Source organism: Carassius gibelio, chromosome A24, assembly GCF_023724105.1.
Source record: "Carassius gibelio isolate Cgi1373 ecotype wild population from Czech Republic chromosome A24, carGib1.2-hapl.c, whole genome shotgun sequence".
Taxonomy (NCBI): domain Eukaryota; kingdom Metazoa; phylum Chordata; class Actinopteri; order Cypriniformes; family Cyprinidae; genus Carassius; species Carassius gibelio.
Window position 1 is genome coordinate 14,369,085 of NC_068394.1, and position 28,000 is coordinate 14,397,084.

The following is a 28,000-nucleotide window of genomic DNA, read 5'->3' on the forward strand; positions in this document are numbered from 1 at the left end:
TATTGCATTCGATTGCTCTTTAATCACCAATGTGTTTACAGTCTCGATTCACAATCGTTTTAAGTTTCAACGTTTTGATCATTTAGATTCATTTTGATTTGTTCAATTATGATTCATGATTTTACTGTAATAACTTCATGATTGATAGCGTCTTGGCAGGAATTCGAGTTACCTTGTGATTATATTCATATAGCATGCGTTTACATGAACCTGAAGTCATAAAAACAGAGTGTGTACCTGTCACTGAATGATTACCAAACCATGTCATTAGTGACCTCATGTTTATGTTGTCTGGCAGATTTATTTAAAGCCAGTGCACATAAAGAAATAATCTGATTGTAAAACTATAAAAAATAAAATAAAAAATAATATAATTATTGCATATGTTTCTGCTTTTTTATTTATTATATATAGCCTAAACAAGCACAATGTAAGTCATGGCATGTTTATTTGTGTCTGACAGCAGTCTAGAACATCTCTTGTTGTGTTGTTTTATATCCAGACAGACTGTAAGACTCCGGTCAGACTCGGGCATGTTTTTAATATCGTCCTGTGCGTGCAGAAGAGCCTGGCCAAGAGCGAGCAGACAGAGGAGGCAGGAATGTGTTCTTATGCAATTCTCCAGACGGAGCGCGAGCGACGCGTTTCCTCCGCTGGGCGGATCCGCGATGACGCGCGCGCTGCGCCTCCCTCTCTCACACACACACACACTGAACACCGCTGGAGTCTCGCAGAGGAAGCGCGAGCGCGGGAGGATGAGGAGCATGATGAGGAGCAGGAGGATGATGATGATGATGATGGGTGCAGGACCCTGCCGTCTGCTATTTGTAGCGCTGTTCCTCGGAGCCAGGATCCAGCAGACAGAAGGTACGAGCACCGTCAGAGCCGCTCATCCGGGGCCTCGGAGCCTGCTCTTTGTGTGCGAGCAACTGAGCTCCAGAGAGAGTCTTTCTGCAAAGATGGCGCAGGTCAGAGAGAGAGAGAGAGAGAGAGAGTCAGGGAGAGAGAGACAGAGAGAGTTCCATTACTGTGATGTTCATTTTATTTTTTATTATTTATTTATTATTTTTTTCTATATATGTACACTAAGCTTTGGCAATATTGTATAATTTACATTCATGCTAATTAAGCAATATTGCATTGAATTGAAGACACACACACACACACACACACACAGAGAGAGAGAGAGAGAGGATTCTTCATTCCTCAAAGACAGAAATGAAAAGCGGAGAAACTCCTTCATATAACACACGCTCGCAGGAATATATATCTCACATCACACCTCCGAGCGGACCGAAAGCGTTCACGTGTGTGTGTGTGTGTGATTAATGCTGGAATGTTTACAGTCTGACTGTAGGAGATTGTGTTTGTGGTTATCAGTGTCACAAACACACACACACACACACACACACACACGTCATAAACCGATGATATCGAAGAAGTAAATCGGTTATAAACACGTTACTCTTCGGACATTATTTTGCTCTCGTCTATTAATCGTCACATCTCATTTTATTAGCTTTGTGTTAACTTTTTACCAGATAAAAAAAGTTGTTTTACTTATTTGGTTTCATTTATTTGCATAACTAATCTTAAACTACGCCATATATTGCGTTTTGTGTTTAATCCGTGTACCGTTAGCCAGCTGGATCGAGCTAGCAGTCCGAAACACGATTAAACTCCGCTTTAACTCCGGATAACGCTTTAAAAGTCATAAACAGTGCTAATATTTCTCAGAAGATAACTTTTTGGCGTTTGGTGTATTTTAAAAGCGTGTTTCGTCTTCTCGTTTGACTTTTGTGTACAGTGTTAGCTTTAGCTGTTTGGCTAACTTGTTTTTCACTTTAGTTTCCAAACCGGAATAAAAGCGTAATAACTCAGTACAGCTGGTTAGCTCGAGACATCAGAGTGCTGTCGGATGAGCTTCATATGTGTTTCTAAAGCGTGTGTTCTTATGAGTAAGTTAGTGATTTATGACTGACTGCTGGTGATGATAATAACAGTGATAACAGTAGTGTAAATACAGATGATGGTGTAGATACAGACTGAAGGTCGACTGTGATGTGTTAGTAGGAGTATTTTGTAGATGTTCCTGTAGTGCTCTGTGGGTTTGTTCTGCCTCTCATCAGTCTCCTCACATGCACTTCTGTGGTGGACATGACTGCAGACTTCACTCACACTGGGTGATAATTATAATAATAATAATTCTGCTTTGTCTGAAGGCTCAGTTATTGTCACCTTCAGTAAATCGGAGATGGCTGCTTTATTGGCACCGTGTATGAATCACGAATGTCAGGAGAGCAGTGATGCATCAAGTCAATGTGAAATGGTGTTTGCAGTTCATTTTGTGTTTTGTAGATGCAATCAGTTAGGTCAGCCTTTGGTTCGTGCATGAATTGTTAAAACTCAATCTGCATTTGTGGCATAATATTGATTACCACAAACATAACTGACTTGTGAAGAGCAGAAGTCGAGGAGGCTAAGACTCGTCCACACCACGAACGTTAACTAAAGATAACCGTAAGAGCAGGTGTCTGATGCATGCTCATACAGTAATGTTGTGTTTGGGATGGGATCTGAAGTGTTTCTGTGACCCCACATCGCCTGTTGTCCAAGCTTACAGAACCCAGACTAATCAGAGCCAGCGGTGAGAGAATGCAGCGAAGGCCTTGTCTTTGGCAGAAGCAGTGTTTTAAAGTATATCTTGCTCAGAGAAACAAATAAAACGCTCCGAGGCTTGTGTGCATCTACAGCACTTTATGTTACACTTGACTTGCGGCTCTTAAAGTGACAAAGTAATAGAGTTTTCAGGCTTTCATTTTACAGTAATAGACTACGGTTATCAGCAGTGACTTTTATCTGTCTCTGGGAGTTGAATTCAGCAGTATTCATGTTTTGCGGTTAATAACAGGCACATTTGCATCTTCTGAAGAGCTGAGCTCAGACTGATACCAGAGACTGTTTTATTCTCTACTGACCCCGTTATGAACCGGTTGTTGTGTGTATTTACTGAAGTGATTTGGGTCAGGTGTCCTCCTCGGGTTCCTGTGTTTGAGCCGTCTCTGTGAGTTTCCTCTGGGATGAGCTGTTCCCTGCAGACCGCAGCGCTCTCAGCGTCCCGTGTTCGATCGGAGGAATCCCGTATCACTTTACACTGTGTTATTATACACACGTTCAGACTGAGGGATTGTGGTTTGGATGCAATACGAGATAGTGGCATGATTAATGGTCTCTGTCAATGCACATAAATCAAGCGTTTCTGCAGATTGAACTGACATTTTGTGTAGAAAACCATCCATACACAACACTTTCAGCATTAGTTTCATCCTGAAATCAACATTTACTCATTCTCATGTCAGTGCAGACCTGTGTAACTTCTGGAAATACTGAAATTAGACATATATGCTGCCTTTCAAATGTTTAGGTTTTTAAAGAAAGTAACACTTGTGTTCATCAGGGACGCATTAAACTGATCAAAAGTGACAGTAAAGACAGTTATAATGTTACAGTAGATTTCTATTTCAGATAAAAGCTGTTCTTCTGAACTTTCTGTTCATCTGTGAATCCTGAAAAATAAAATCTATCACAGTTTCCACAGAAATATTGAGCAGCACAACTGTGTTCAACATTGATAATAATCAGAAATGTTTCTTGAGCAGTAAATCATCATATTATTCTGATTTCTGAAGATCATGTGACACTGAAGACTGGAGGAATGATGCTGAAAATACAGCGGAGCATCACAGAAATACATTACACTTTAACACAGATTCACACAGAAAACAGAGGATTCACACTGGAGTAATATTACACTGTTTTTACTGTAGTTTTGATCAAATAAACTCCTCCCTGATGAGCAGAAGAGACTTCTTTCAGTAGAAACGTTTAAACAAAGTACTGGAACAGAAGCTGTTGTTCTTCAGAGATGAGCATCATAGAAGTGGTTCATATGACTCATGCTCTATATTCTAATGCAAGAAATATTCAGTATTTCTCCTGAACTCACGCAGTGGCTTTATGTCAGGAAAAGACCTAAATTAAAGTCATCATTCCACTGAAGCTTCCCATTTCACAGCAGCTCACAAATCTCACACTTCATACTTCACACGATTGGTCGAGAGATCCTGACATCAGAACTTCTGAATATGGCTTTAGATATCTAAATAAAATGAAAACAGCAAGTACAGCATAAAAAAATGGATATTCATTACAAAATTTGCTCAAGATTTCACTAAACACAGTTTTTTAATATCGACACTTTCAGAATCGGTCTTGAGTAAATGATGACTGAGTTTTCTTTCGCGAGTTGACTAACCATTTAAATGTGTCAGATGAATCTGTAAGTGTGAAAGAGAACAAGTGTCCGTCCGCTGAGCTCTTCTTCCTCCTCTTCAGTCCTGTCTTCTCTGGCACTCATTAGTTTTACTGCTGATCTGAAAGAGCTGTGCAGGTTTTACGGCGCTCTCCTCTTCCTCCTGCGGCTCGTTTCCCCGAGTGGAGACGGTCCAGTCCAGTCGGCAGGTTTATGATCCCTGGAGCGCCGGGGATCTATGAAGAACAGCCTGTCATGTGCTCTGACACACTAGTAATTAACAGAGCCTCGTGCAGAGAGAGAGTCTGCCAGAGAAGTGTGTGTTCGACGGTTTCCTGGCCTTTCTCTCTGAAGGCTTGTTAGCGCGTCAGCTTCAGTCAGGTTTGGGAGTGTCCTAGAAAAGCTGTCTCCGGCTAACACTGACTTCCACCCACAGACTAGACAAGACAAGACGTCCCCGGGAAACGGAGCGAGCGTGGAGCTGTGCACAAACTCTTCTGCTCACAACTGGGTCACTGTCTGAAACACCAGCTCGCTCTGATTTGACGTCTTATAAACCAAGCTTAGAAGAGTCATCCTGAAGTTACCGTGATCTTCCGTGTGTACAGACACCAGACTCTTCACTATTCATGAAATATCCACTCTTTTTCCAACAGCCATATGAAGCTTTTTGCATGAGAGTAACTTCTGTTAAACCGTAAACAATCAGTGAAAGATTGACTCTATGAACACAATAACAAGGATTTCCACAAACTGAACACAGTGAGGTTTCATTATTCTACTCGCATTCAACCAAAGGAAAACTAACAGTGTAAAAGCAGGAAGAAATGAATAGAAGAGACCATGAATAACCCCAGCAACTCTAAAATATGTCTGTATTATGTAACATACATTGCTTTAATCCAAAATGTTCATTAACATTAACACTGAGTGCTAATATTTCACTTGTTTTGGCAGATATGTATTTACCTGCTTCAGAAGCACTTCTAATCGGGATTAGACGAAGATGGCAATTTTAATTTTAAAGCATCCGTGTGGAAACAAACTGGGAAAGAGAAGTGGAGATTTGTGGAGAAGGTTCTTCAGTGCAGTCTGAGAATTATTGATGGCATATGTCGTAAATTAAACTACAGATATGCAGTATATGCTGTCTTTTTCAAATTGTGACAGTGAAATGCAGTGAAGAATTGAAAACAATCAGGAGACTGAAAAAGAGCTCTTTAGATACTCTTCTTAAATCTCACCAACCTCATGACGTGAGATGATTGGTTTCATGATGCAACGACCATAAACATAATCTAGAATACAGTAATCTTGTTAGGAAAACGGTGGATACTTGCTAATGACCTGTGAGTTGATTATATATTTGTAATAGTCATCTGTCTCTTCATGAGATACATCTTTTAAATAAACCTGATAATAATAAATATGCTGGCTGGGGTGATTGCTTCACGTTGGAGTTTGCTCTAATTTACTGCAGCACACATCAAATATATATTCTGAGAAAAACTCACTGAAACTGGAAACGTTTGTGCCACCATCTTTGCACCTATTTTCCCCAATTATTTGTCCCAAACAGTTTCTAAAGGGATTGTTCATCCAGATATGGAAATCCTGTCATCGTTTACTCACCCTCATATCATTTCAAACCTGTATGAGCTTGTTTCATCTGTTGAACATTAAAAAAGAAATCGGGAAGAATAGTGCAAACCAAACAGTAAACGGTAGCCATTGACTTCCATAGTATGGAACAAAGAGGGCTCATGAAAACATGTCCAGAGTCGTATTTCCCCTCTCTGTCGTCACGGATTCCTGCGTTAGTTTTCTAACTCATTGAGATGAACAGAAATCCTCGTGATTAACGATGAGAGTAGCTCAGGCAGATTGTAGCTCCGTTTGGTGCTGCTAATCGTTCAGAAATTATGTATTGCACAGCTTTAAATATGTTTGCTAATTAACTAATGGTTTCTGCTAATAGTATTCTAGCGTTTTCAGCTGGGTTTAACACAGTCACATCCATCCCCCGTGTGAACCTACTTGAAAATGCAAGCGTTTTTGTGATTTGTGTGTGAATGAGCATATATAAGGGAGAGCGGTCAGGGCCTTCCTTACCAAGAGTGTGATTCTGTATCATGTGCAGACAAAGACAGGTTTAGCAGAAGGCATTGTGGGGGAGGTGGAGGGGTCCATCTGAGCTCCTCACACCCGAACCCACATCTGTCGGGGACAAAAGGCTGGCAGTAATGGGCGGGTAGGGGTCAGGGGCGAGCGCTGACCTATGGAAATGTGTCTTCTGGACCGCACTGAAGGGGGAAGGGAGCGTCTCGAATGCTAGCTCTGTGTGTGACGCTCGCTCCTCCCCGTCAGCCGGCCGTGCAGGGATTGTGGTTGCTCGGAGACACAGGGTAATTAATTCGGCTGCACACGGAAGGTGAGGCTTTCTTTGATGAAGAACCCACGTGACGCAGAGCTCCATCCTCTGTTGAATCTCTCCAGCCGGCTCTGGAGCCTTCCTTTGTCTGGGCACTGTGCTAGCCTTGGATAGACAACCTTCGTTTAAAGGCAGCTTTATGAGCTTTTACTCCTAGATGTTGACAATTCACATTTAGCAGTCATTGTCTTGAAGCAGATATTAATGACATCCTACACCACAAAGGTTTTTGTCTAATCAGATGCTTTCTATTCTGAAAATGTCCTCTCCCCTTATACTGACCGCAAATCATTGGCTATATCTGGAATCAGCGCTTATTCCCTCATTTAGAGGTTGACCCATAGTGGATTTTACAGATAACAATAACTAGGTTGGACCGCAGTGGCCGATAATGAAAACAAAACAACTCCAGTAAAATGGGGTTTAAGCTTAGTACGAAAAGCCAGTGAAGTCTTCCTGTCTGTGCACAGTTCTGCCTCTAGAGGCCGCTCTAGTACAGACCTTATCAGCCGATCCAGCAACCCGGAAAACATTATTGGTAGGGATTTTGGCAGATAAGCGATTGTTCCAGTAATCAGTTATCGGTGCCGATTAATCGGTCGAACTCTACCCTCATTCACTGTTCCCTACATCACTCCACAGATATAGTGCATGGTATTCTCTAACGGCTAGCTGTTCAGTGTACGTCGCATGTATGCTCGTTATTGAGGTGCATTATGGGATTGAATGAGTGCAGTCCACAATTTCCACTATGGTTTTTGATGACCGATATCTTAGAAAGCAAGGTCGTCTACGGCCAATATTTATGATATTACACCATTTAATTTAAATAACATGCATAACATTTGCTGCAATGAAATTTGAATTTTTCTAAATTAGAAATGTAAGATGAAACCATATGGATTTTTTTTTTTGATAAAAAAGTAAAATTAACAGAACTTGTGCTTTAGTAAAAAAAAATGATTCTGTTATCCTGTTATAGTATTTTTCACATTTCTATAGATGGTTAAAAAAATGGTTGTGTTCACTAGGAAGACTGGATAATGCTCATAACTTGTGATAAGAAGATTTATTTGTCAAATTACACGCAAAGATGTCTGCTTGTCTGTAGTGATTTGGTTGAGATACAGTAGTACATATACAATCCACTGAGCTCTCAGTATTAAGATTGGTAGTGGCTTTCATAACTAAACCATATCTGTTATCATTCTTTGTGTTACAGTGTTACGCAGCATGGTAATCACTCACTCAATACTGTGGTGAACATCAGAGTCCTTCAGATGACAATTCATATTTGTTTATTGGTGACGTTACAGTTGATGGGTCCATTTCAAACCTTAAAAAATTGGGTATTTTTGTTTATATTGTGAATGATTGTAGGATGAATTAAGAATTTGTTTCCAAGATTACTTCTCAAGGTAAATTTAAACGGATTTCTGATTTGTGGCTATAAAACTTTTTTATTTCTTGCACATATATCAGCATTTCTTGGTTATTTTCCAGTTTAATGAAGCCTGCCCTGTTACAGGAGTAAAATGGAAGCTGTTTGATTCTGACGTTCGTATCGGGTCTTTTTTCCAGTTTGGGAGAGTCTTTCGAGCTCAATCGAGCGAGATTTGTTGTTAGGAATGCTAACCCTCCCACCCAACCACTTTACCAATTTACATCAGGATGAAGATGAATTAGCTGGGCTCTGAAACCTCGACACGCTCTTCTGTCGTTCAGAGAGCTGAAGAGACGCTGCACAAACAGCACAATGATCCAGACTCTCCGCTGCGTGCTTGGACTACACTGATGATTTCCTCGCCGTTCTGACGAAAAGACATTGAACAGCACTTGGCTTTCAGTCCCTGATCATTAGAGCTTCAAGCCAGAGGCTCCAAAGATGTGAAATCCAATTGCAATTGATTCCCAAAATCAGTACTCATTGTCTAGAGTTTAGTTTTTGTTTGGCATTAGAAACCGCTTCCATTCTTTTGATTTCTGAGGCTGAAATCCTGCAGACATTCTGTCCATTCATAGATGCTCCTAATCAGATTGAACTGGGTTCATTGAAAGCATTATTGAGTTAAGTGACTCAAAACAGCATGCTTTTCATGAACGTAATGTAATGATCTGTTGTATTCCACAACGTAATTCAAGTATTCCTCTTTAATGTTTCAGCAGGCGTTCTTAAGAGGCTAATGAAATGGAGAATCAAAATGTTCTTGATAATCAGACATATGAGAGGTTTTTTCACAATTAATCCACACATACTGCAAGTTTCAGAACTCCTCAGTTGTAAATATCAGTTATTCTCTTCTCCCCTTCTGATGGGCCAGATTTATGTTGGTAACATGAAAAGCATCTGTTATTTGTATAGTGACACAGACAGTGATCAAAGACGTTCTCTTTGCACTCGCTGCAGAAGCACAACTCCAACAGTGATTTGATTTCTGCATTTCATCAAAACTCCCATTATAATCAATAACACAGTTACATCTGCTAACGAGTCTCTGATTTACACTGTCTTCACTGTTCTGGTTATGATGAAAGTATTGGATCATCTTGTGCTCAGCTACAGTGCAGCGCTGCATCCTTCAATGCTCTAAATATAACACTATAATCAGTTCTTCCTGGTTACAGTAAAACACAGTAAAGGTTTATGAGTTCCACACATAATGCTCATGTCATATGCAAAGTTATTATCCAATCACAAGAGTGTGCCAACACGGCAGACACGCCCCTTCCAACAGAGCACTCAGATCAGGAGAGAAATTATGATGAAAAAAAAAAAACGTTACGCTTATAAGTGCACCTCAGGACGCGTAAAATAATAAACAAATGACCCCTTTATATATTTCAAGAGTTTTGTGAAGTGCTCTGATAGGAAAAGAAATGAAGATGACTAATACATGGCCCAAATACTTCACCCCAAACTGAACTCGAATTACTGCACTTCATGTCCTTCCAAACCAGAATGCATTTCATTTTTCTGCAGAACGCTGAAGAGAATAAGTGGCTGAATGTTCAGTTTGGACCCCATTGACATTCATTGTACATTTTTTAAAATACATTTTGATCCATTGAAAGAATCTCATTCATTAATCTGTGATTATGCATGAACTGTCCCTTTAAGACAAAATAAAGAGAGTGAATGTGAATCAGAAGCTCCGTTCATGTGAGAGCGCTGAATATCTCATATCCTCATTACTCCAGCCGTGTGAGAGTCAACAGATGACAGCAGCATCCTCCCATGACCGAGTCTTCCTCCTCACAGAGAACAGAAGTGGAGATGATGGAGAAGTGTTAGGTCATGTGAGACGCAAACACACATTCGATGTCAATAACACAGACTCAATGACTCCTGGAAACTCAGGCTATTAGTTTCAGTGATGCTGCATCAAGTGTTTGGTTTTGAGGGTTATGAATAAATTATCATTTTTTTAAATATTGTTCTGACAAAGAAAAAGTTTGTAAGGTCTATAAGCCTTAGTGACAGAGGAATATTATAACACACTAGTGAAATACAATTGATAAAAATTGCATTTATTGCAAAAATGTAATAAAATTTAAATGTATTATTATTCCAGTCAATGATATGTTTGACATGTAATGTAGGCCATTAGTTTGTGGTTACCTATAAATATAATTCAGTAAAATAAAATGAGATAAAATTCTGTTGGTATGATGTTTATTTTGTAATGTATTTTCCGATCAGATTTTTAGAGATTATTGAAGGTGTGTCTTCATTGGACAGTAATACTGTTGACCAATCAGAAGCCAGAATATGATTTTCATAGTTTTAGGGTTTATAGGAGTTAATTAAAGCGGTTAAATAAGATAGTCACACAGTTATGCTTGGTATCGAGAAACAGACACCTTGGTTTTGGTTTCTTGCTTTAATCACGACTCTTCTGTCTGTGTCTGAGTGAAGTGCTGGAGTAATGTTCAGCTGGGTTTAGACCGCTTCTGTTTTCTCTAAAAGACGCATTACATTTAGACTTGGACCTTGTCAGAGCACACTGCAGTGTATTTCCACCAGACAAATGTAAATCAAATCTGCCCTGTTGCTTGTATTTCTAAAAACATGTGAATATGTGAGGGCTGTGTTTACTGCCACTGACAGACTCGAGGAAACAACGCAGAGCCGGTGCAGACAGTCTTTTACTGTATAAATCAGCAACGCTTCATAATCTACAGTATCACGACGCTATCATTACTCTCTAGAGAAAACTTCTCATACATTACACGCTTTCAAGCACAAAGCAGACCACAAAGTGTGTCAGATATAGAGATGAACATCAGAACAATCCTAACCACACTCATTTGTGTTTCTCTTCAAGAGATAAGAGCTTACAAATCAGAAATACAGTTATAAAAGTATATATTTGTAAAATAATGTTAAATATATATTAATACATATAAATATTTATTGGTTTGTGCTTTCTTTGTTTTATTTTGTTTGGTTGCTTATTTAGTTTTTGTCTTTGGTTTGGTTTATTTCAGTGCTTTGTGTTATTTGGTTTTGTTTGTGCTTCTTTCGTGTTTGTTGTATTTTGTGCTTGTATTGTTACTGGTTTGGTTTATTTTATACGTGTGTTTGTTCAGTGAAAGCATGTGTTCGTAAAGGAGCAGAGCTGTCAGAACATGTATATCCAGATGATTGTTTGGTGCTAACAGTGTTAGCGGGACACACACGCTCACAGATCCATCCCTTTCTGTTTCTAGCAAACCCACATCACTTATTCTTCAGTCGATTGTGTTTGCATGACTCACTAGTGTTCAAGGCTGCTTGAGAGAATAGAGAAACCTTGAGCAGCGCATGCTATTCAAACAGCTCGAGTCCTGCTGCCTTTGGGTTTCATACACGTCCTCCGCTTTTCCAAGGTTTCTTTTCAAAGTATCAGAGGATAATCCCAGCGCTATGCATTGAGAGCGCAGCTGTTTAGCCACACACCTCAGCTTTGTTCATCGGACAGGTGTGTGTGTGTGTGTGTGTGTGTGTGTCCGTCTCTCTCTCCATCTGCATCCTCTTCTCCTTCAGCTCCAGCTCACCTCTGATGGACGGGGAATCTTTAATTTTCCGGTCTTCCCATGAGATTTACTGCAGCATGGGCTTTTAAACCTTAAAACCTTGTGTTCGTGGGCCGCACAGAGCCAGATATCCACATAAATATCAAGATTCAGCTGCAAAAGCATTTTATTAAAGTGTCTTGCCGTACTGTTCATGTCTCTAGAGATGGGAGAACCAGTTAATTAGTAAGATTGACTAGGTTTTTTAATTAGATATAATTTTGAATAAGTGGTACATTAATTAACATGTTGATTGCACGCATAGTGCTTTTAAAATAAAAAGATGGAGATGGAGAGATGGATTTGTTTATTATTTAATAAATAACCGTATTAATAGACAATTATTTAAATGTTACATTTGTTAAATGTAACAATAAAATACATGAGACTTTGTTTCATACATTTTAAATTGTTACACTTCAAAATTAGTTATTATCTTGTTATATTTAACATGAGTCAAATATTATACATGAATGAAACACTTTTGAATTGTGTTTGTATGAAAACTTGTTTCCACCACGGGGAAAATTAAAATTTAAAGGGAAATTGTGACTTTTTTTTTATCTCATAATTTCTAGCAATTCTGAGTTTATATCAAACAAATTCTGTTTTCCTGTGTTCTGCTTAAGGACAAAAAAATTATATTAAAAAATATTACAATATTGTTTTAAATAACACACACATTCATTTATTAAGATGTATACACATGAGAATATACACATTATTTATTAAATGTATCAAACATGAAAGAGTTGTACAGCTAATGACTGATTTATTTGACTCAAGAGTGCTGAACTGTGTGCCGCTCCTGATCGCCTCGAGGGAAGTGATTCTGAAAGTGTCTGGTGTTTGTGGTGCTCGTAGGCGGACAGATGTTCAGATATGAGCTGGATTTACTGTAGTTTGTGGTTTTGCTCAGCCGTGCTCCAGACTCACGTCACGACTCATTTCCTCTCTGTCTGTCTCCTCTATGAGAGGACAAATCAACTAAATATCATATCCCTGCAACTCTCCCTCCACTGTAGTGCTGTTATGAGATGAATGTTTAACGTGTCCTCCTCATGACAGGACTGTGATACTTATACATCATGTTCCGACCACACTTCGACTAGATATATATCATAATATCAGCGGTGACTTGAGAAAGAACTTTACAAACAACAAAAAATATTAATAATAATGATTGTCATTATCTTTATGATTATTATCTATGAATCACAACTTCATCATGGCATGCAAAAAGAGATTCCAGCATGTTTATTTATTTTCATAAATAGAAAATAGAGCCCAAAGGAAGAAAATACAAAGAAAAAGAATGGGTGAGAGAATAGAACCCTGAGGCACCCCACAGGAAAGTTTAGCAGGCGATGAAGAAAAATTACCCAATATAACAGAGAAACTTCTATTAGTTAAATATGGTTTGAACAGCTCCCTGGATGCCCACAAAATATTCCATTTAAGATAGAAGAATTGTATGATCAACTGTATCAACAGCAACAATCATCTTAATTTTGTTGTTACTTTAGCAGTGAGCGGACTGATATGTGTGTGTGTGTGTGTGTGTGTGTGTCTCTGTGTGTGTGTGTGTGTGTCTGTGTTGAGGGTTCTTCAGTCCGGGTGGGTCTGACAGACCTTCAGCAGCAGCAGAGATCACCTCACCTGAACCCGTCAGTGCTGCATGCTAATCACACAGACGTCAGCGCTTCAGACGCTAGTGTTTCTGTCCTCGCTCGTCAGTGTTCTCATCACAGTAACACCAGTTCAGTGAGTGCAGCGCCGCCAGACAGACAGCACACGTGTTATAGACAGCTCAGTTTGTGAGGGTTTTTTCTTTGTTTATCAAGTTTTATATTTTTAGCTGCAGTTCTGCACTTTAACAGTAAAATTATCACTGACAGAAGCTGTCTGCTCTTCAGACGTTTGGAGTTCATGTTTCTGAAAGAAGTCTCTTCTCCTCACCAGGGCAGCATTTATTTGATCAAAAATTCTGTAAAAATGATGAAATATTATTGTGATTTTAACTAACTGTGTGAATCTGTGTTAAAGTGTAATGTATTTCTGTGATGCTCCGCTGTATTTTCAGCATCATTCCTCCAGTCTTCAGTGTCACATGATCTTCAGAAATCAGAATAATATGATGATTTACTGCTCAAGAAACATTTCTGATTATTATCAATGTTGAACACAGTTGTGCTGCTCAATATTTCTGTGGAAACTGTGATGCATTTTATTTTTCAATAACTAGTTCAGTTCATCACAAAATTTTCACAAAACTTTGGTCACCATTAATTTCAAACTTCAAATTAGTATTATTTTGATAAAATTATTAATCAGTAAGTTAGTAATAGTAATTAATTAAAATGAGTAATTAGTTAAAATGAATAATAATTATTAAAAAAAAACTGTAACTGTAATCCATTTACAACATATTAGATTTGGTACGTTTATAAAGTTGAGAACGGGTCCAGAATTGCATTGAAAAAAGCTACTTTTAAATCTAATTATTGTATATTGTGCCAATTAATTAATCTAATTAATCACACATCAGTTTGTGCTGAGGAGTTACCCCTGAAAATATAATTTATTGTATTCATAAATGCATTAGATATTACAAAATGTAGCTTTAGAAATACATATTTTGACTGATTTGAAAGTAATATTAATATATAAAATATAATAATATATATATATATATATATATATATATTTTTTTTTTTTTAAATAATACTCCAAATATGAAACTAAAAGTGGCAGTAAGTGGCAAGTCACAGTTTATTGAGTGAGTCACTGAATCATTTATTCAACCGATTCGTTCAAACTGCTGATTCATTCAGAAACAAAGCAAGGGTCATCTGAATCACTGACTCACTTGATTCATTAAACACTTTGATTGGAAATATCTAGTGGAATTGAGCGAAGCGGACAATATTGTGTCTAAAATGTCATACGGCATTAACTTCTTGATTATTGAGCTGTTGTGTAAATCAGCATCACATCTGCAGTGCTGCAGATACTGTGGAGAAACAGCTCTCTCGCAGAACTACATCATGTGATTTAAATACAGTATGTGAATGTTAGGCTCATATAACGTCATTCTCATTCATCCTGCATCATGATTATCAGAGACCGCTTCAGTGGAAGATGACGGTCAGCTCTGGACGGACAGCTGCATTAAATGCTTTAATCACGTTGTTTTGTCTATAATTAATTGCACCAAATGAATGCTTGAAATCTTCTGAAATGCTGATGTGGTTTGTGTGTGTGTTTGCAGGCTTACAGTGCTTCTGTCACCGGTGTCCGAACCACACGTGTGTCACGGACGGCCTGTGTTACGTGTCCATCACTAAATCCGGCGGCTCGACCACACAGCAGACCTCGTGCATCAGTGAGAACGAGCTGATCCCTCGAGACCGGCCCTTCGTCTGCGCGCCCTCCACCAAACAGGACACCGGCATCTACCCCATGTGCTGCAACACCGACTGGTGCAACAAGGACCCCGTCATCACCTCATTCCCAGGTCAGACTCACAGACGAGTGCCACTTCTCATCGTTCACCTCGTGCATGCGCTGTTGACAGCCCCCTTGATGACGAAGATTACACAATGCGGACGGTCAAATTTTACTCTACGAGATGCGATGACAATATCAAAGTGTCATTGCATTAGAATGTTTTTGTTAACACATACAACTGAAGAGACGAGATGCAGCGCTGCTGCGATGTTCAGTCAAAATATCGCGGAATTGTTATTATTTTTATAATCAGATTGAAATGTAGCCACAGATTTGGAGCCAAATTGTGCAGTTCTTTTTCTTTGGTTGTGGTTTAACAGTGAGATCACGCAGCTCTGTTAATCTGCAGAATCATTCCTGTCCGACCTTCTTCTGCTCAAACAGAAAACATACTTTAACAATGGTCTGGTTTTTTATTTATTTTTATTCAGTGATGGTCAGATGTGTGTAAAATATTTTATTATTTATTATATTTTTATATTTTCAGTTTTCATATTAATTTTAGTTTATTTACAGTAGTTGTTTTAGTACCTAAACTGAAACAGAAAGTGACATTCATGACCGGTTACTTCATGACTTAAGCTGTAATATCTCATAGATGGTTTGTTTCTCATCTGTTTGAATCAGATAGAAAATCATAAATCACAAATGTTATGTTTGGCATTTAATTCAATGTGAACCCTTCAAAAGATTTTACAGTTTAAAGTAGGCCTACAGATAATTACATAATTATTACATTTTGGAGTTTGAAGCTAAAATATTTAATACCTAGTGTACGTTTTGTAAAGTAATCAATGAAATAATTTTGCTTATTAATGTCTGCTTGTATCCCTGTAGAAGGTTCTGCATGTTCCTTCCTGAGCACTGTGTGTTAGAGTAATCTGATGCGGTGAACTGAGGTGTGTGTGTGTGTGTGTGTTTGTGACGTGTCTGTTCTCTCGCTCAGTGCCCACACAGAAGCCGGCAGTGTTGGGGCCCGTAGCGTTCGCGGCTCTGATCGCGGGGCCTGTGTGTGTGGTGTGCTTCCTGATGGTCACCGTCTTCTACATCTGCCACAGCCGCTCGCTCATACACCAGCGCGTGCCTAACGAGGAAGACCCCTCCATGGACCACCCCTTCATCACCGTCGGGACCACCCTCAAAGACCTGATCTACGACATGACCACGTCCGGCTCCGGCTCCGGTACACACACACACACAGGGACACACACACACACACACAGACACACACACACAGAGACACAGAGAGACACATAGACACACACACACAGAGACACACACACACAGATACACACACACACACAGAGACACAGAGAGACACATAGACACACACACACACACACACACAGAGACACATAGACACACACACACACACACGCAGATACACACACACACACACACACACACACACACAGAGACACACAGACGCACACAGACACAGAGAGACACAGACACACACACACAGGGACACACACACACACAGAGAGACACACACAGGGACACACACACACACAGAGACACACACACACAGACACACACACACACACACACACACACACACCGAGACACACACACACACACACACACACACTGTCTTGTGTCTGGAGTGTGAGACGTCTTGAGTCTGAGTCATGGCACACTTCTCCATCTGTGTGATCTCCAGCAGACTGAAGCCATGTTCAGAAGCGTGCAGAACTGAGATGGCCCACACATTCTCCTCCGCTCTCATTGTTCTCCCCCGATGAACCTGTGTGTGTGTGTGTGTGTGTGTGTGTCAGGGCTCCCTCTGCTGGTGCAGCGGACCATCGCCAGGACCATCATCCTGCAGGAGAGCATTGGGAAGGGCCGCTTCGGGGAGGTGTGGAGGGGCAAGTGGAGAGGAGAGGAGGTGGCCGTCAAGATCTTCTCGTCCAGAGAGGAGCGCTCCTGGTTCAGAGAGGCTGAGATCTATCAGACCGTGATGCTGCGGCACGAGAACATCCTCGGCTTCATCGCCGCAGACAACAAAGGTCAGCAGCACTGGTGCATGCTGGGACGAGCGCATGGGTCTCTCCGTGAGCTGATCAGTGTCTGTTCTTCTCTCAGATAACGGCACGTGGACGCAGCTGTGGCTGGTGTCAGACTACCACGAGCACGGCTCTCTGTTCGACTATCTGAACCGCTACACGGTGACGGTGGAGGGCATGATCAAGCTGTCTCTGTCCACGGCCAGCGGTCTGGCGCACCTGCACATGGAGATCGTGGGGACACAAGGTACACTGCGTCATGACTCTGATAAACCAGTTCTAATTCTTTACCTTTTATGACATGGAAAGATCACTTCAGACCTCAGTAATATTCATTATTAAAATTATATTAAAATATGCATTAAAAAAAATATACTTTTTTTACACATGAATTATGTTTTTAATCATTTATCACATCTTTTCAACGTAATTTTTTTCCTTTTCATCATCATAAATATTTCTCTGACCTATATACCATCAGTTCAAAAAGTCTGGAGTAGGTTTGGAGTGAGTTATGTGAGTGTGTGTGTGTATATTATGAAATGCATCACAGTTTCCACAGAAATATTGAGCAGCACAACTGTGTTCAACATTGATAATAATCTTCATGTTTCTTGAGCAGTAAATGATCATATTATTCTGATTTCTGAAGATCATGTGACACTGAAGACTGGAGGAATGATGCTGAAAATACAGCGGAGCATCACAGAAATACATTACACTTTAACACAGATTCACACAGAAAACAGATGATTCACACTGGAATAATATTTCACTGTTTTACTGTAGTTTTGATCAAATAAACGCAGCCTTCAGCAGAAGAGACTTTTCAAACATGTGAACGGCTGTGTATTTATACAAAAAGCCATGCTGGGACCATTGTGCTTGTCAGAAATCATGATATTACAGTGATACATGGCAAAATAACATTATTAGAATGGGACATATCTACAAAAACATTTGTCCGGAGAAACCTTAGTTCATATCTGTTGTGTTCATGAAGGTCTATTTCTGAAATACCAACCAACATGTCCACAAAAACAGTGTTGTACCACGCTACACAAAGAAGAAAAGAGCTTCTTTTGGCCTCGTTACAAGAGAAAACTCGCTCAATCATGACCATTCCTGCATCCTCTACTCTCCCTCGTGTCATATAAGAGTCTTTAACACTCGCAGTCATTCACAACATGGATGAAGATGGTCAACAGAAGTTAACGTTGAGTTAAACGTGCATTTGAGCTTCTGTTGTCCATGTGTAGTGACACGAGTGTGAAGACTTGTCTGAAGTCTTTATCGTCTCATCTGTCTGAGAACTGGACTCTTTCTCCTCAGACGGTCAGCTCTTTCTCTAATCCCGTGTTCCTCTGTGTGATTCCAGGCAAGCCTGCTATCGCTCACAGGGATCTGAAGTCCAAGAACATCCTGGTGAAGAAGAACGGCACGTGCTGCATCGCAGACCTGGGTCTGGCCGTACGTCACGACTCTGCCACCGACACCATCGACATCGCTCCCAACCACAGAGTGGGCACCAAACGGTACGGTCCTGAGCTTCAGCCAAAAATGAAAATTCTGTCATTGATTACTCACGCTCATGTCATCTTAAGAGCACAAATGAAGATATTTTTGATGAAATCCGAGAGCTTTCTGACGCTGTATATACAGCAAGGGAACTATCACGTTCAAGGCATACAATAATTATTTTTTGTGCCCTTAGAAAACAAAATAATGATTTAATTCAACAAGTTCTAAATAAACAACACAATAACTAAAACATTAAGAAAAAAAAGTATATATATTATTATTAATTATTAATAAAACACTATAATAATACCTCGATGATACTGAAATATCACTAGTTGAATGTTGTGTAGTTTCAAACTTTGAGGTGTTGAAGTGAACTCATGATGTATACATTCAGAGAACGTTAATTCCTTAATTTACATTTATCTGTTTAAAGCTGAGGAAAGCCTGGTTTAAATCTGGAGCTGCTAAAGTCTTCAACTGAAAGCATCATTAGCAACATTCCTAAAATAGCAGGTCAAATAAATCCCAGAAAAAGAGAAAAGTGCTCTTAAAGGTGCTGTAGGGAACTTTTGTAAAAAAAAATATTTTTTACATATTTGTTAAACCTGTCATTATGTCCTGACAGTAGAATATGAGACAGATAATCTTTGAAAAAAATCAAGCTCCTCTGGCTCCTCCCAGTGTCCTATTGCCATTTGCAGAAAGTCATGCGCTCCCGGTAAAAAACAACCAATCAGAGCTGCGGTCCGTAACTTTATTTGTGTTCAAAATGTAGAAAAATGTATATAATAAGTGAGTACACCATGAATCCATTTTCCAAACCGTGTTTTTAGCTTGTCCTGAATCACTAGGGTGCACCTATAATAAGTGTTTATATTCGGACTATTTTAGATTGCTTCGGGGATACCGCGGCGGAGTAACCCAGTACCTTTGTGATTCTTCATAGACATAAACAGAGAGAAGTAGTTCCGGCTACGATGTTCTTCCGCAAGACGCAAGCAGTTCTGTTTATTAACCGCTAGAGCGTCAAACGTTCCCTATCGCAGCTTTAATCTGTGTGTGATTACTGACTGCACTTGTGCATACCTTGAATCTGTATGCCATCGCTTCATTTGGTGTATATTAGTATAACTCTGTAAGTGTGGTCCTCCTGAGCCTGTGTTTCCCTCATGATTCATGCGGCGCTTGGATATCTGCAGCAGATGTGGACTGAGTCAGTCAGAGGAACAGTCTCGCTCTGCTTTAGCTTGTGCATTACTCACTTCTGCTCTTCTCGTGATTCACAGAGCATGCAGACGTTTCACATTTATCCACTGTAATTTGCATGCTGCAGATGAAATTGCGTCAAATTGAATTAATGTATTGGAAAGGAACGATCTCTGTAACAAAATCTGTGCATTATGATTTTGCTTTGCTGCATCAAAAGTAATGCCCTTGTATCCTTCAACAGGTACATGGCCCCAGAAGTGCTTGACGATTCAATAAACATGAAGCATTTTGAGTCTTTCAAGAGGGCAGACATCTATGCCATGGGGCTGGTCTTCTGGGAGATTGCCAGCAGATGTTCTATCGGAGGTATCATAAGGATCTTCATGTGACATGAGCTCTACTTTAATAACTGTTTTAGTTCACCAGACAAGGTTGCATTCTGAAGTTTGTGGTCTTTTGATCAGCAGCATCATCTGTAGTTATGAGTATTTAGACTCATCTTAAATGAAGCATGTTTTTGTGCAGGCATTCACGAGGACTACCAGCTGCCATACCATGACCTGGTGCAGTCCGACCCGTCGGTGGAGGAGATGAGGAGAGTCGTGTGTGAACAGAAGCTACGGCCCAACATCCCAAACAGATGGCAGAGCTGTGAGGTGAGGACACAACTTAAAACGGAGGGATGTATATCTGTCTCTGACAATGATATATATATATATATATATATATTTATAAAACAAAGTGTTTTTTTCTTTTAGAAATTGAATATAAATACAAAAGTATCAATTATTTTATTAATTTAAACAATTATTATCAATTGATTATTATATTAATTAAATAACAATTAATTAATTTAGATTTTTGTAATGTATTATCTTCTTATCGCTCTACCACAGCTGCGTGTTTGCTGCATAACAACATGGGTGAATGTTCGCATTGGTCTGAACCGAACAGCAGACGTGCTTATCTAAAATGCACATTCATTCTCTGCCAGCAGATGGCACTGTCTGAACAGCAGAAAAACAGCGGTTTCTCCGACTGTAAACAAAGCAGCGCAGCACTGACCTTAAAACCTTTATTCAATGTAATCATAGCCTTTTGAAGTTTAGGCTTAACATTAAGCCATATCACAATTCTTGTCATTCCCATACCAAATTTGAACTTGAAATTATAATTAAGACATTATGATTATATAACATTATGATTTAAGGTTACAATGTATATCTTTTTAAGTATATTTAGATGCTGTCACAGTTCTTGTCACTAGTTACAATTTTTCAGTACAATTCACTAGTCTCTAGTTAACATTACATATCTAGTTACTAGTTACAGCGTTACAGTCACTAGCTACAGTGTAACAAATCTAGTCACTATTTATAGTGTTGCAGTATGAGGCACTAGTTACAGTCTTAGTCACTAGTTATAGTGTTACAGTTCTAGTCACTAGTTATTAGGGCTGCCCGATAAACCGCATGCGATATTTAATGTGCATCTTTTCAGTAAAGCTGGGTTCTGTAATCAGTGGTAAATCTCTACACGTGCATGATTTCATTAAATTAAATATCGTATGTGATTTATCGTGCAGCCCTACTAGTTATAGTACTACAGTACTAGTCACTAGTTACAGTTTTATGGTTCTAGTCACTAGTTACAGCATTATGGTTCTAGTCACTAACTAGTCACTAGTTATAGTGTTACAGTACTAGTCACTAGTTACAGCGTTATGGTTCTAGTCACTAGTTATAGTGTTACAGTACTAGTCACTAGTTACAGCGTTATTATTCTAGTCGCTAGTTACAGCATTGCGGTTCTAGTCGCTAGTTACAGCTTTACGGTTCTAGTCGCTAGTTACAGCGTTACGGTTCTAGTCACTAGTTACAGCGTTGCGGTTCTAGTCGCTAGTTACAGCGTTGCGGTTCTAGTCGCTAGTTACAGCGTTGCGGTTCTAGTCACTAGTTACAGCGTTACGGTTCTAGTCACTAGTTACAGCGTTGCGGTTCTAGTCGCTAGTTACAGCGTTGCGGTTCTAGTCACTAGTTACAGCGTTGCGGTTCTAGTCGCTAGTTACAGCGTTGCGGTTCTAGTCACTAGTTACAGCGTTACGGTTCTAGTCACTAGTTAATGTAGATGTGTATGTTGTATATCACTTGCAAGGAAATATTTCATTATGTGCTGATGTTTAATTAGACATTTTAAATAGCATATTCTGGTTATCAGAACCAGTATAAGGAACTTTTAATTTGATGGAATTGAAATTACGGACCTATGACACTACAGTTTCTTTGCAAATTAGTCATGAAATTACCAAAGTACGTTGAGAGTTGTTAATTTGATGTTAATGAAGCTAAGAGCATGCAGTGTTCCGTTGTCAATTAGTAAGTCATGAAATGGACAAAAGTGGCAATAAATGAATGACCTAACCCTTACATCATGTGTTAGCTGGGTTCTCCTTCACCATTTCTGCTGACTGTGAGGAATGTTGTCCATCCAGAATACATGACACTGAAGAGTGAGACCAGTGTAATGTCAAACAGACATTTCTCTATATAACAACAGGCAATGTGTGTGTAGTTATGCGCTTGGATCTCTTGTGTTAAAATATCGTCTTGTTCTCGAAAGAGCATGTTTAATTTTCCCATGTAGATCAATAAAGTTAATTCTTGCAGCATTTCATTATGGCGTGCACAGATCTGCCCTCAGGACCGGAGTAATCTCATCACTGCGGCCCGCGGCCTGCAGAGCATCACTGAAGCGTTCATCAGAACAGCGCTGGTCTCTTTATTACTGGGGAAGTGACACGACTTGATTCGATTTGATCCCAGATAACAGCGCTGTGAAATCGAATCCGTCTCCAGCGTATGAAAGCTGCCAAACGCTCTGTGAATCAGAGGTGTGCCGCTAGTACTCAGTAGCATTTAAATACTGTTTAGGATGTATATTGCCACTTTCTATTTTCAGAGTACAGAAAGCAACATTTTAATTCAACATCATCTTTCAACAACATTAAAGCAATGTTTCTGCACCACATATTTCTACCTGTTGACTAATAGATACAAACAAGACGCAATTGTCCAAAATAGTCCTAAGTGCTTTCGTAAGGCTGGACTGTCTTCCTCGCGGCGGATAACCCTCTGTGTTTGGAGAGCAGTTAGATGAACTAAACTGTGCTTTTGTGTCTGCGGCAGAAACAGAAATGATTTGATTTGCATTGGGTGGAAATCTTTCACCCTGAGAGCCAAATGTGGGTGTCAGTAATTACCCAAAGTCTCTGCAGACATTGTTCTGCATCTATCCGCTGCTAACAGTGTGCCAAGTATGAAGCGCTGCAGCTCTTTGCTCTTTTACTTGCTTTGTCTGATTTGGATCTAATAAAAATCCCAGCACTGAGTAAACGCAGTCGCTCCTGCCAGCTTTACGTAGATGAGCGTTTCTGCAGGAGTCATTAGAAGATGATGTGCAAATAATGCCAAGAGACCAATAAATGTCTGAAGCAGTGCATTTGTATCTATTCTAGCGTTTCTTAGAGGACATGAACCGAAACACTGATTTAACTGCTTGGAAAGACTTCCAGGAGCTGTAGTGATTTACACGTCAGAGTACAAAATACAATCTGAGCTGCATGACACACTTCAGTGAACTAGTTTCTCATGAGGGGAAAATCTGCCAAACTGGCCGCTGTTGGACCTTGTGTGTGTTTTAAGAACTGAAGTCTCTTACACACTCTAAATTGCCAAAATCACAACTTGATTGAAAATGTTGGGCTATTTATATTTTATTTTTCTTTGCACACGTCATGTTTCATCTCCAGTATACTAACTACATAAAAAATGCTTTATTGGGTTGAGGAAATAAAAGAGAGAATTTTATATAGTCATATCTAGATACTATTAAAGTCTATTTTTAAATATTTAGATTTTTTGAAAAATGTTTCCCATTTATTATTTTAGTTTTAGTAATCTTGTTTGTTTTGTTCATTAGTTGCTGTTTTGTTTTGTTTTTTTGTTTTTTTGTCTATAAAAGTGAACTTAAGTAAAATATACAGTATAAAAAAGAAATTAACAAATTATGTAGTATACCATTTTATAATGGCATTTTTTATTATATCTCACAATTTGACAATTTCTCATAATTGTAACCTTATTTCTTGTAATTGTGAATTTTTATATCTCAGAATGTGACTTTATTTTGCGACCTTGTATCTCTCAACATGAATGTATTTATTTCATGCTTTTAGTTTTAGTTTCTATTAAAAACATAATAAATACACATGTAGTTCAGATTTTTGAAGATTGAAATGCATGATAGCAGTAATTTAATGTTTTTATTACATCAGTTGTGTGTGTGTGTGTGTGTGTGTGTGTCTCCAGGCTCTGCGTGTGATGGCTAAGATCATGAGGGAGTGCTGGTATGCTAACGGAGCGGCTCGTCTCACGGCTCTGCGCATCAAGAAGACACTGTCCCAGCTCAGCCAGCAGGAGGGCATCAAGATGTAGAGCGCCACAGTTTCCCATCATCCTTCAGAACCGCATCACACTCCGTCTTCACGAGAGGACGCCGCACTTTCCCTGACGTCTGCGTCTCGCTCTCAAACACGGACTCCTGAGGATGATGGGCCGTCGTCTAACACAAGAAGGACTCTTTATTATTTATACAGGCTTTGGTTTTTCTCCAGTGGAGGTTTGGCTGATTCGACCTGGTGTTTAGTTTCCGCTCATCGCTGCAGCTCTTCAGGTCGGCGTGACTTTAAATACATGCATTCTGTGTTTGCAAAAACAAACCTGGACATGACCTCATTCAGTCCTGGCGAACATGCTGTGACATATGCAATATAGATGAAACCTTTCCACTTTATATTTTTACTGCTCTGCTACAACTACGATGACAACCATGCCTTCCAAGCCAGGTGTTACCAGAAAGTGCCACTGCTTTGAACCAAGCAACCAAGCAACCCTCACGAGAGCGTTCTCCATCCTTTCTTCATCCTCTCACTGATGCAGCACAACTCTCAGACCTCTTCATTCACAGCTGCTCACACTGAGCTGGAACAAACACTCAAACTGAATGTTGCCCAAACGTATGATTAGAGATGAGCTGCGCTAAAACAGAACACGGATATCTACTAAGCCATAGGTTTTCCAACATTTTGTGGCAACTTTTTCTAATAGAATGTAAATGAGAAGAAGAATCAAGGACTGCTTTGAAACTCTTCGGAGCGAGTCTTAAGGGACCAACGTGGAGCTGACCGTAACAACCGTCTGTCTTCAGGACCGAGGGTTCGACGTAGCTGCAGTCGTGTGTGTGGACGGATCAAGAGCCAAACTCAACTGCTTTCTGGTGCTTCTTTAGGCCTGCAACTTGAGATCTTATTTATCTACATCCATGCGTTTGGCACTTTTCCTCTGGTGAGTTCTCCGTCATCTTCATAGTCAGTCGTGGAAGGAATCTTCACAGATCCATGCAAGTCAAGCTCCGTCGACAGCATTTGTGTCCTGATGTTGATTAGCATTAAATAAAACATGTAGAACAATTACAAATCTAAAATCAGGTTTACAGTGAGGCATTTACAATGAAAATAGATGGATTATTGGAGCTGCAAAGGATCGTTTCAAGGTTTTAGCCATTGGTTTATGACAACAAAGCTGTAAAATGTTAGTGAAAGATGAGTGAGTGTATGTTTAAACTCCATTGTAAGTACCTCACTAGAACGCAGATGTTTTTAAAGGAAAAACATTTTTGTGAAACCAACGAATGCTGTCAATGTAGTGAGACTTGTGTTGAAAGTGGGATATTGCTTGAAAAGGGAAGTGATGTCACGTGTTGAGCAATAGTGTTTCTGCTCTCCTGATGGTCAGACTCCACTGCTATGCATCACCAGTCTCTGCTGGACTCAGCATCTCATACTAAACTCAGTTGTTTTAAACCATGTGTTTTAAAGCTTGTTCGAGGGACTGAAGGGTTATGATGGATTATTGATGCTGTTTCATATTAATGATTTCTGCCACACATTCAGATGCACAGTTCCTCAATGAAGTACTTTTTACTGTGTATGTAGGACGTAGTGTCTATAAATAATGTGTACATGTGTATAAATATGTGTAATGTTTGTCAGATTTGTCCAGTTTGGATCTGGAGGGAGGACGAGAACCATCGGCTGGAACGAGAGACTAGTTCAGATTAGTTCACTGATTCATTCTCATGCTGTTAACATTAATCAGCATCAGGGTTATTACAGTCCACTAAAATGAGTGAAATTAAATCTACAATAGCCATTGAATATAATGCCCGGCCACACTGCAATATCAGTGATCATCAATCTCTCAAGCTTCAGAAAGAACTTGCAATCATAAAACTAGTCTGAACGAATTTGAGTAATCGAGTATGAAATTAGTTTTTTCCTCAGTGTGAGCCCTGGGAAGTCTGTTCCTGTTCTGGAGATTCACAAATCTGACTGCATTCACTGCAGAAGAGCAGCGGGACATTCTTCAAAACATCTCTTTTTGCATTCTGTGTTAAACTGGAGCAGCGACGTGGTTCTGATGTTCTCCGGATCGGAGCGCTGACACAGGTGTGAGGTGCAGGTGTGCAGAGAAAAGCCCATCTCCAGCGAAGCCCCTCCATGACCCAGACTCTTCATCAGTGACTCCTGAAGGACAGACGATATAACGCTGTCAGAAGAGTCTGCGTCTGAGCGGAGCGGCCAGCCGTCACTCAGTATATGAATGTATTTGTTCTGACGGACCTCATCGTGCTGTTATTAGAGCTTAATCTCACCGCTCTGCTATTATTATACAGACACTGTGAAACTGAGGAGGACTCTGGGTCATTCAAGGGCAGCTGGGGAATTTCCCATGGTGCATTTCACCTGCTGATTGGACGGAAGTGGAAAGCTTTATCGTGTTTTATTTGGTGCCTAAGTTTGACTTGTTTTTTAATTCCACCTGGAATGATGCACTGCATGGGACTGATTTCTAATGTTTGCATCACTTGCTTTTTTTAAGAAAAAAAAAAATATTATAAAGAACATTAATAATAAAAAAAAAAATTAGGTTTGAAAAGGTCAAAATACCTCCTCTGAAGACCAATGTGTTTATACCTCAGTGTATGTTTCTCTTGAGATGCTGAAGTGACTCGATGTCGCTGGGATTGTGTTCTGTGTTATTATTCTTCTTTAAAGCATTATTCGCTTTCGTTCTGTTCTTTTCCTGTTCTGTATGAATTACAAGTGCTTTACTGATGTCTCCTGTCCTTTAATGCCTCCTCAGCTGTACAGAAATGCCTTGTAATGTGAGAGAAAGAGAAAGTGAAGGACTCGTAGCAGAGCCATGTTGTGTTGATTTCTAACATAGCGGAGTAGAGATGGGTGTCAATAAAACATTCAACTTTTACACACACTTCTGGCTTCATTGCTCTCCTGGATTTGTTCACGCTGTTCTATCAGTCTGGTCCAGCCAGTATTTATAATGAATATGTGACACATCAGTGTGTTTTAATTAAATGTTGAATCTGGGGACACATTTGATAAACTTGTAGCTGATTAACTGAAATGTAATGATCCAGTATATCATTTATAGACACAGTGCTTTACAGTCGTGTAGCTGGATTTCTCCAAACCAGAATCAGTTCAGTAAATTAAGAAAGAGCATTAAAATATTAATTACAATATAACTTTTTTTTTTTTTAATAAAAAATAATTTAAACTAATTGCAACTTTGTATCTCACATAAATTTTTTTACACTCAGAATTGACACAACTGTTATTTTTTACTTTTGAAAATTCCGAGAAACTGTCCGAATTGCGAGACAGAAAGAGTTTCTATTTCTCCATCAGGAGTTTAATTCTGAGCTGAGAGCTCATGGATGAAGTCACCTTCACAGGTTTAATATCACTAGACTTGATGAAGGAACACCGAAGGGAAGACGCAGTCGAGTGAGGACCTCAGTGATCATGTGTTT

The 28,000-nt window shown here is 39.5% G+C and overlaps 1 protein-coding gene across 2 annotated transcripts; it reads left to right on the forward strand.

The window, feature by feature from the left end:
• The first annotated feature begins 653 nt into the window (after window positions 1-653).
• Window positions 654-27,438, forward strand: tgfbr1b (transforming growth factor, beta receptor 1 b). 2 transcript variants are annotated; one of them, XR_008151044.1, is made up of 10 exons: window positions 654-867; window positions 15,070-15,315; window positions 16,255-16,491; window positions 17,087-17,317; window positions 17,394-17,561; window positions 18,693-18,849; window positions 20,289-20,413; window positions 20,573-20,703; window positions 24,415-25,449; window positions 26,157-27,438. XR_008151044.1 is itself a non-coding variant. In XM_052542731.1 (9 exons), the coding sequence occupies exons 1-9, from the start codon at window positions 669-671 to the stop codon at window positions 24,538-24,540; spliced, it is 1,620 nt and encodes a 539-aa protein (XP_052398691.1). In that variant the 5' UTR covers window positions 654-668; the 3' UTR covers window positions 24,541-27,438. The 2 variants fall into 2 exon arrangements, 1 of the variants encoding a protein (XP_052398691.1); XM_052542731.1 differs by having other exon boundaries at window positions 24,415-27,438.
• The last annotated feature ends 562 nt before the right edge of the window (window positions 27,439-28,000 follow it).

What these genes read in the sequence shown, in the direction of transcription:
- tgfbr1b (XM_052542731.1), top strand. Translation starts at nt 669, where the DNA reads ATGACGCGCGCGCTGCGCCTCCCTCTCTCACACACACACACACTGAAC. An exon ending in CGTCATCACCTCATTCCCAG is followed by an intron (nt 15,316 to 16,254) that starts GTCAGACTCACA and finishes TCTCTCGCTCAG; the next exon opens with TGCCCACACAGAAGCCGGCA. An exon ending in GGAGATCGTGGGGACACAAG is followed by an intron (nt 17,562 to 18,692) that starts GTACACTGCGTC and finishes GTGTGATTCCAG; the next exon opens with GCAAGCCTGCTATCGCTCAC.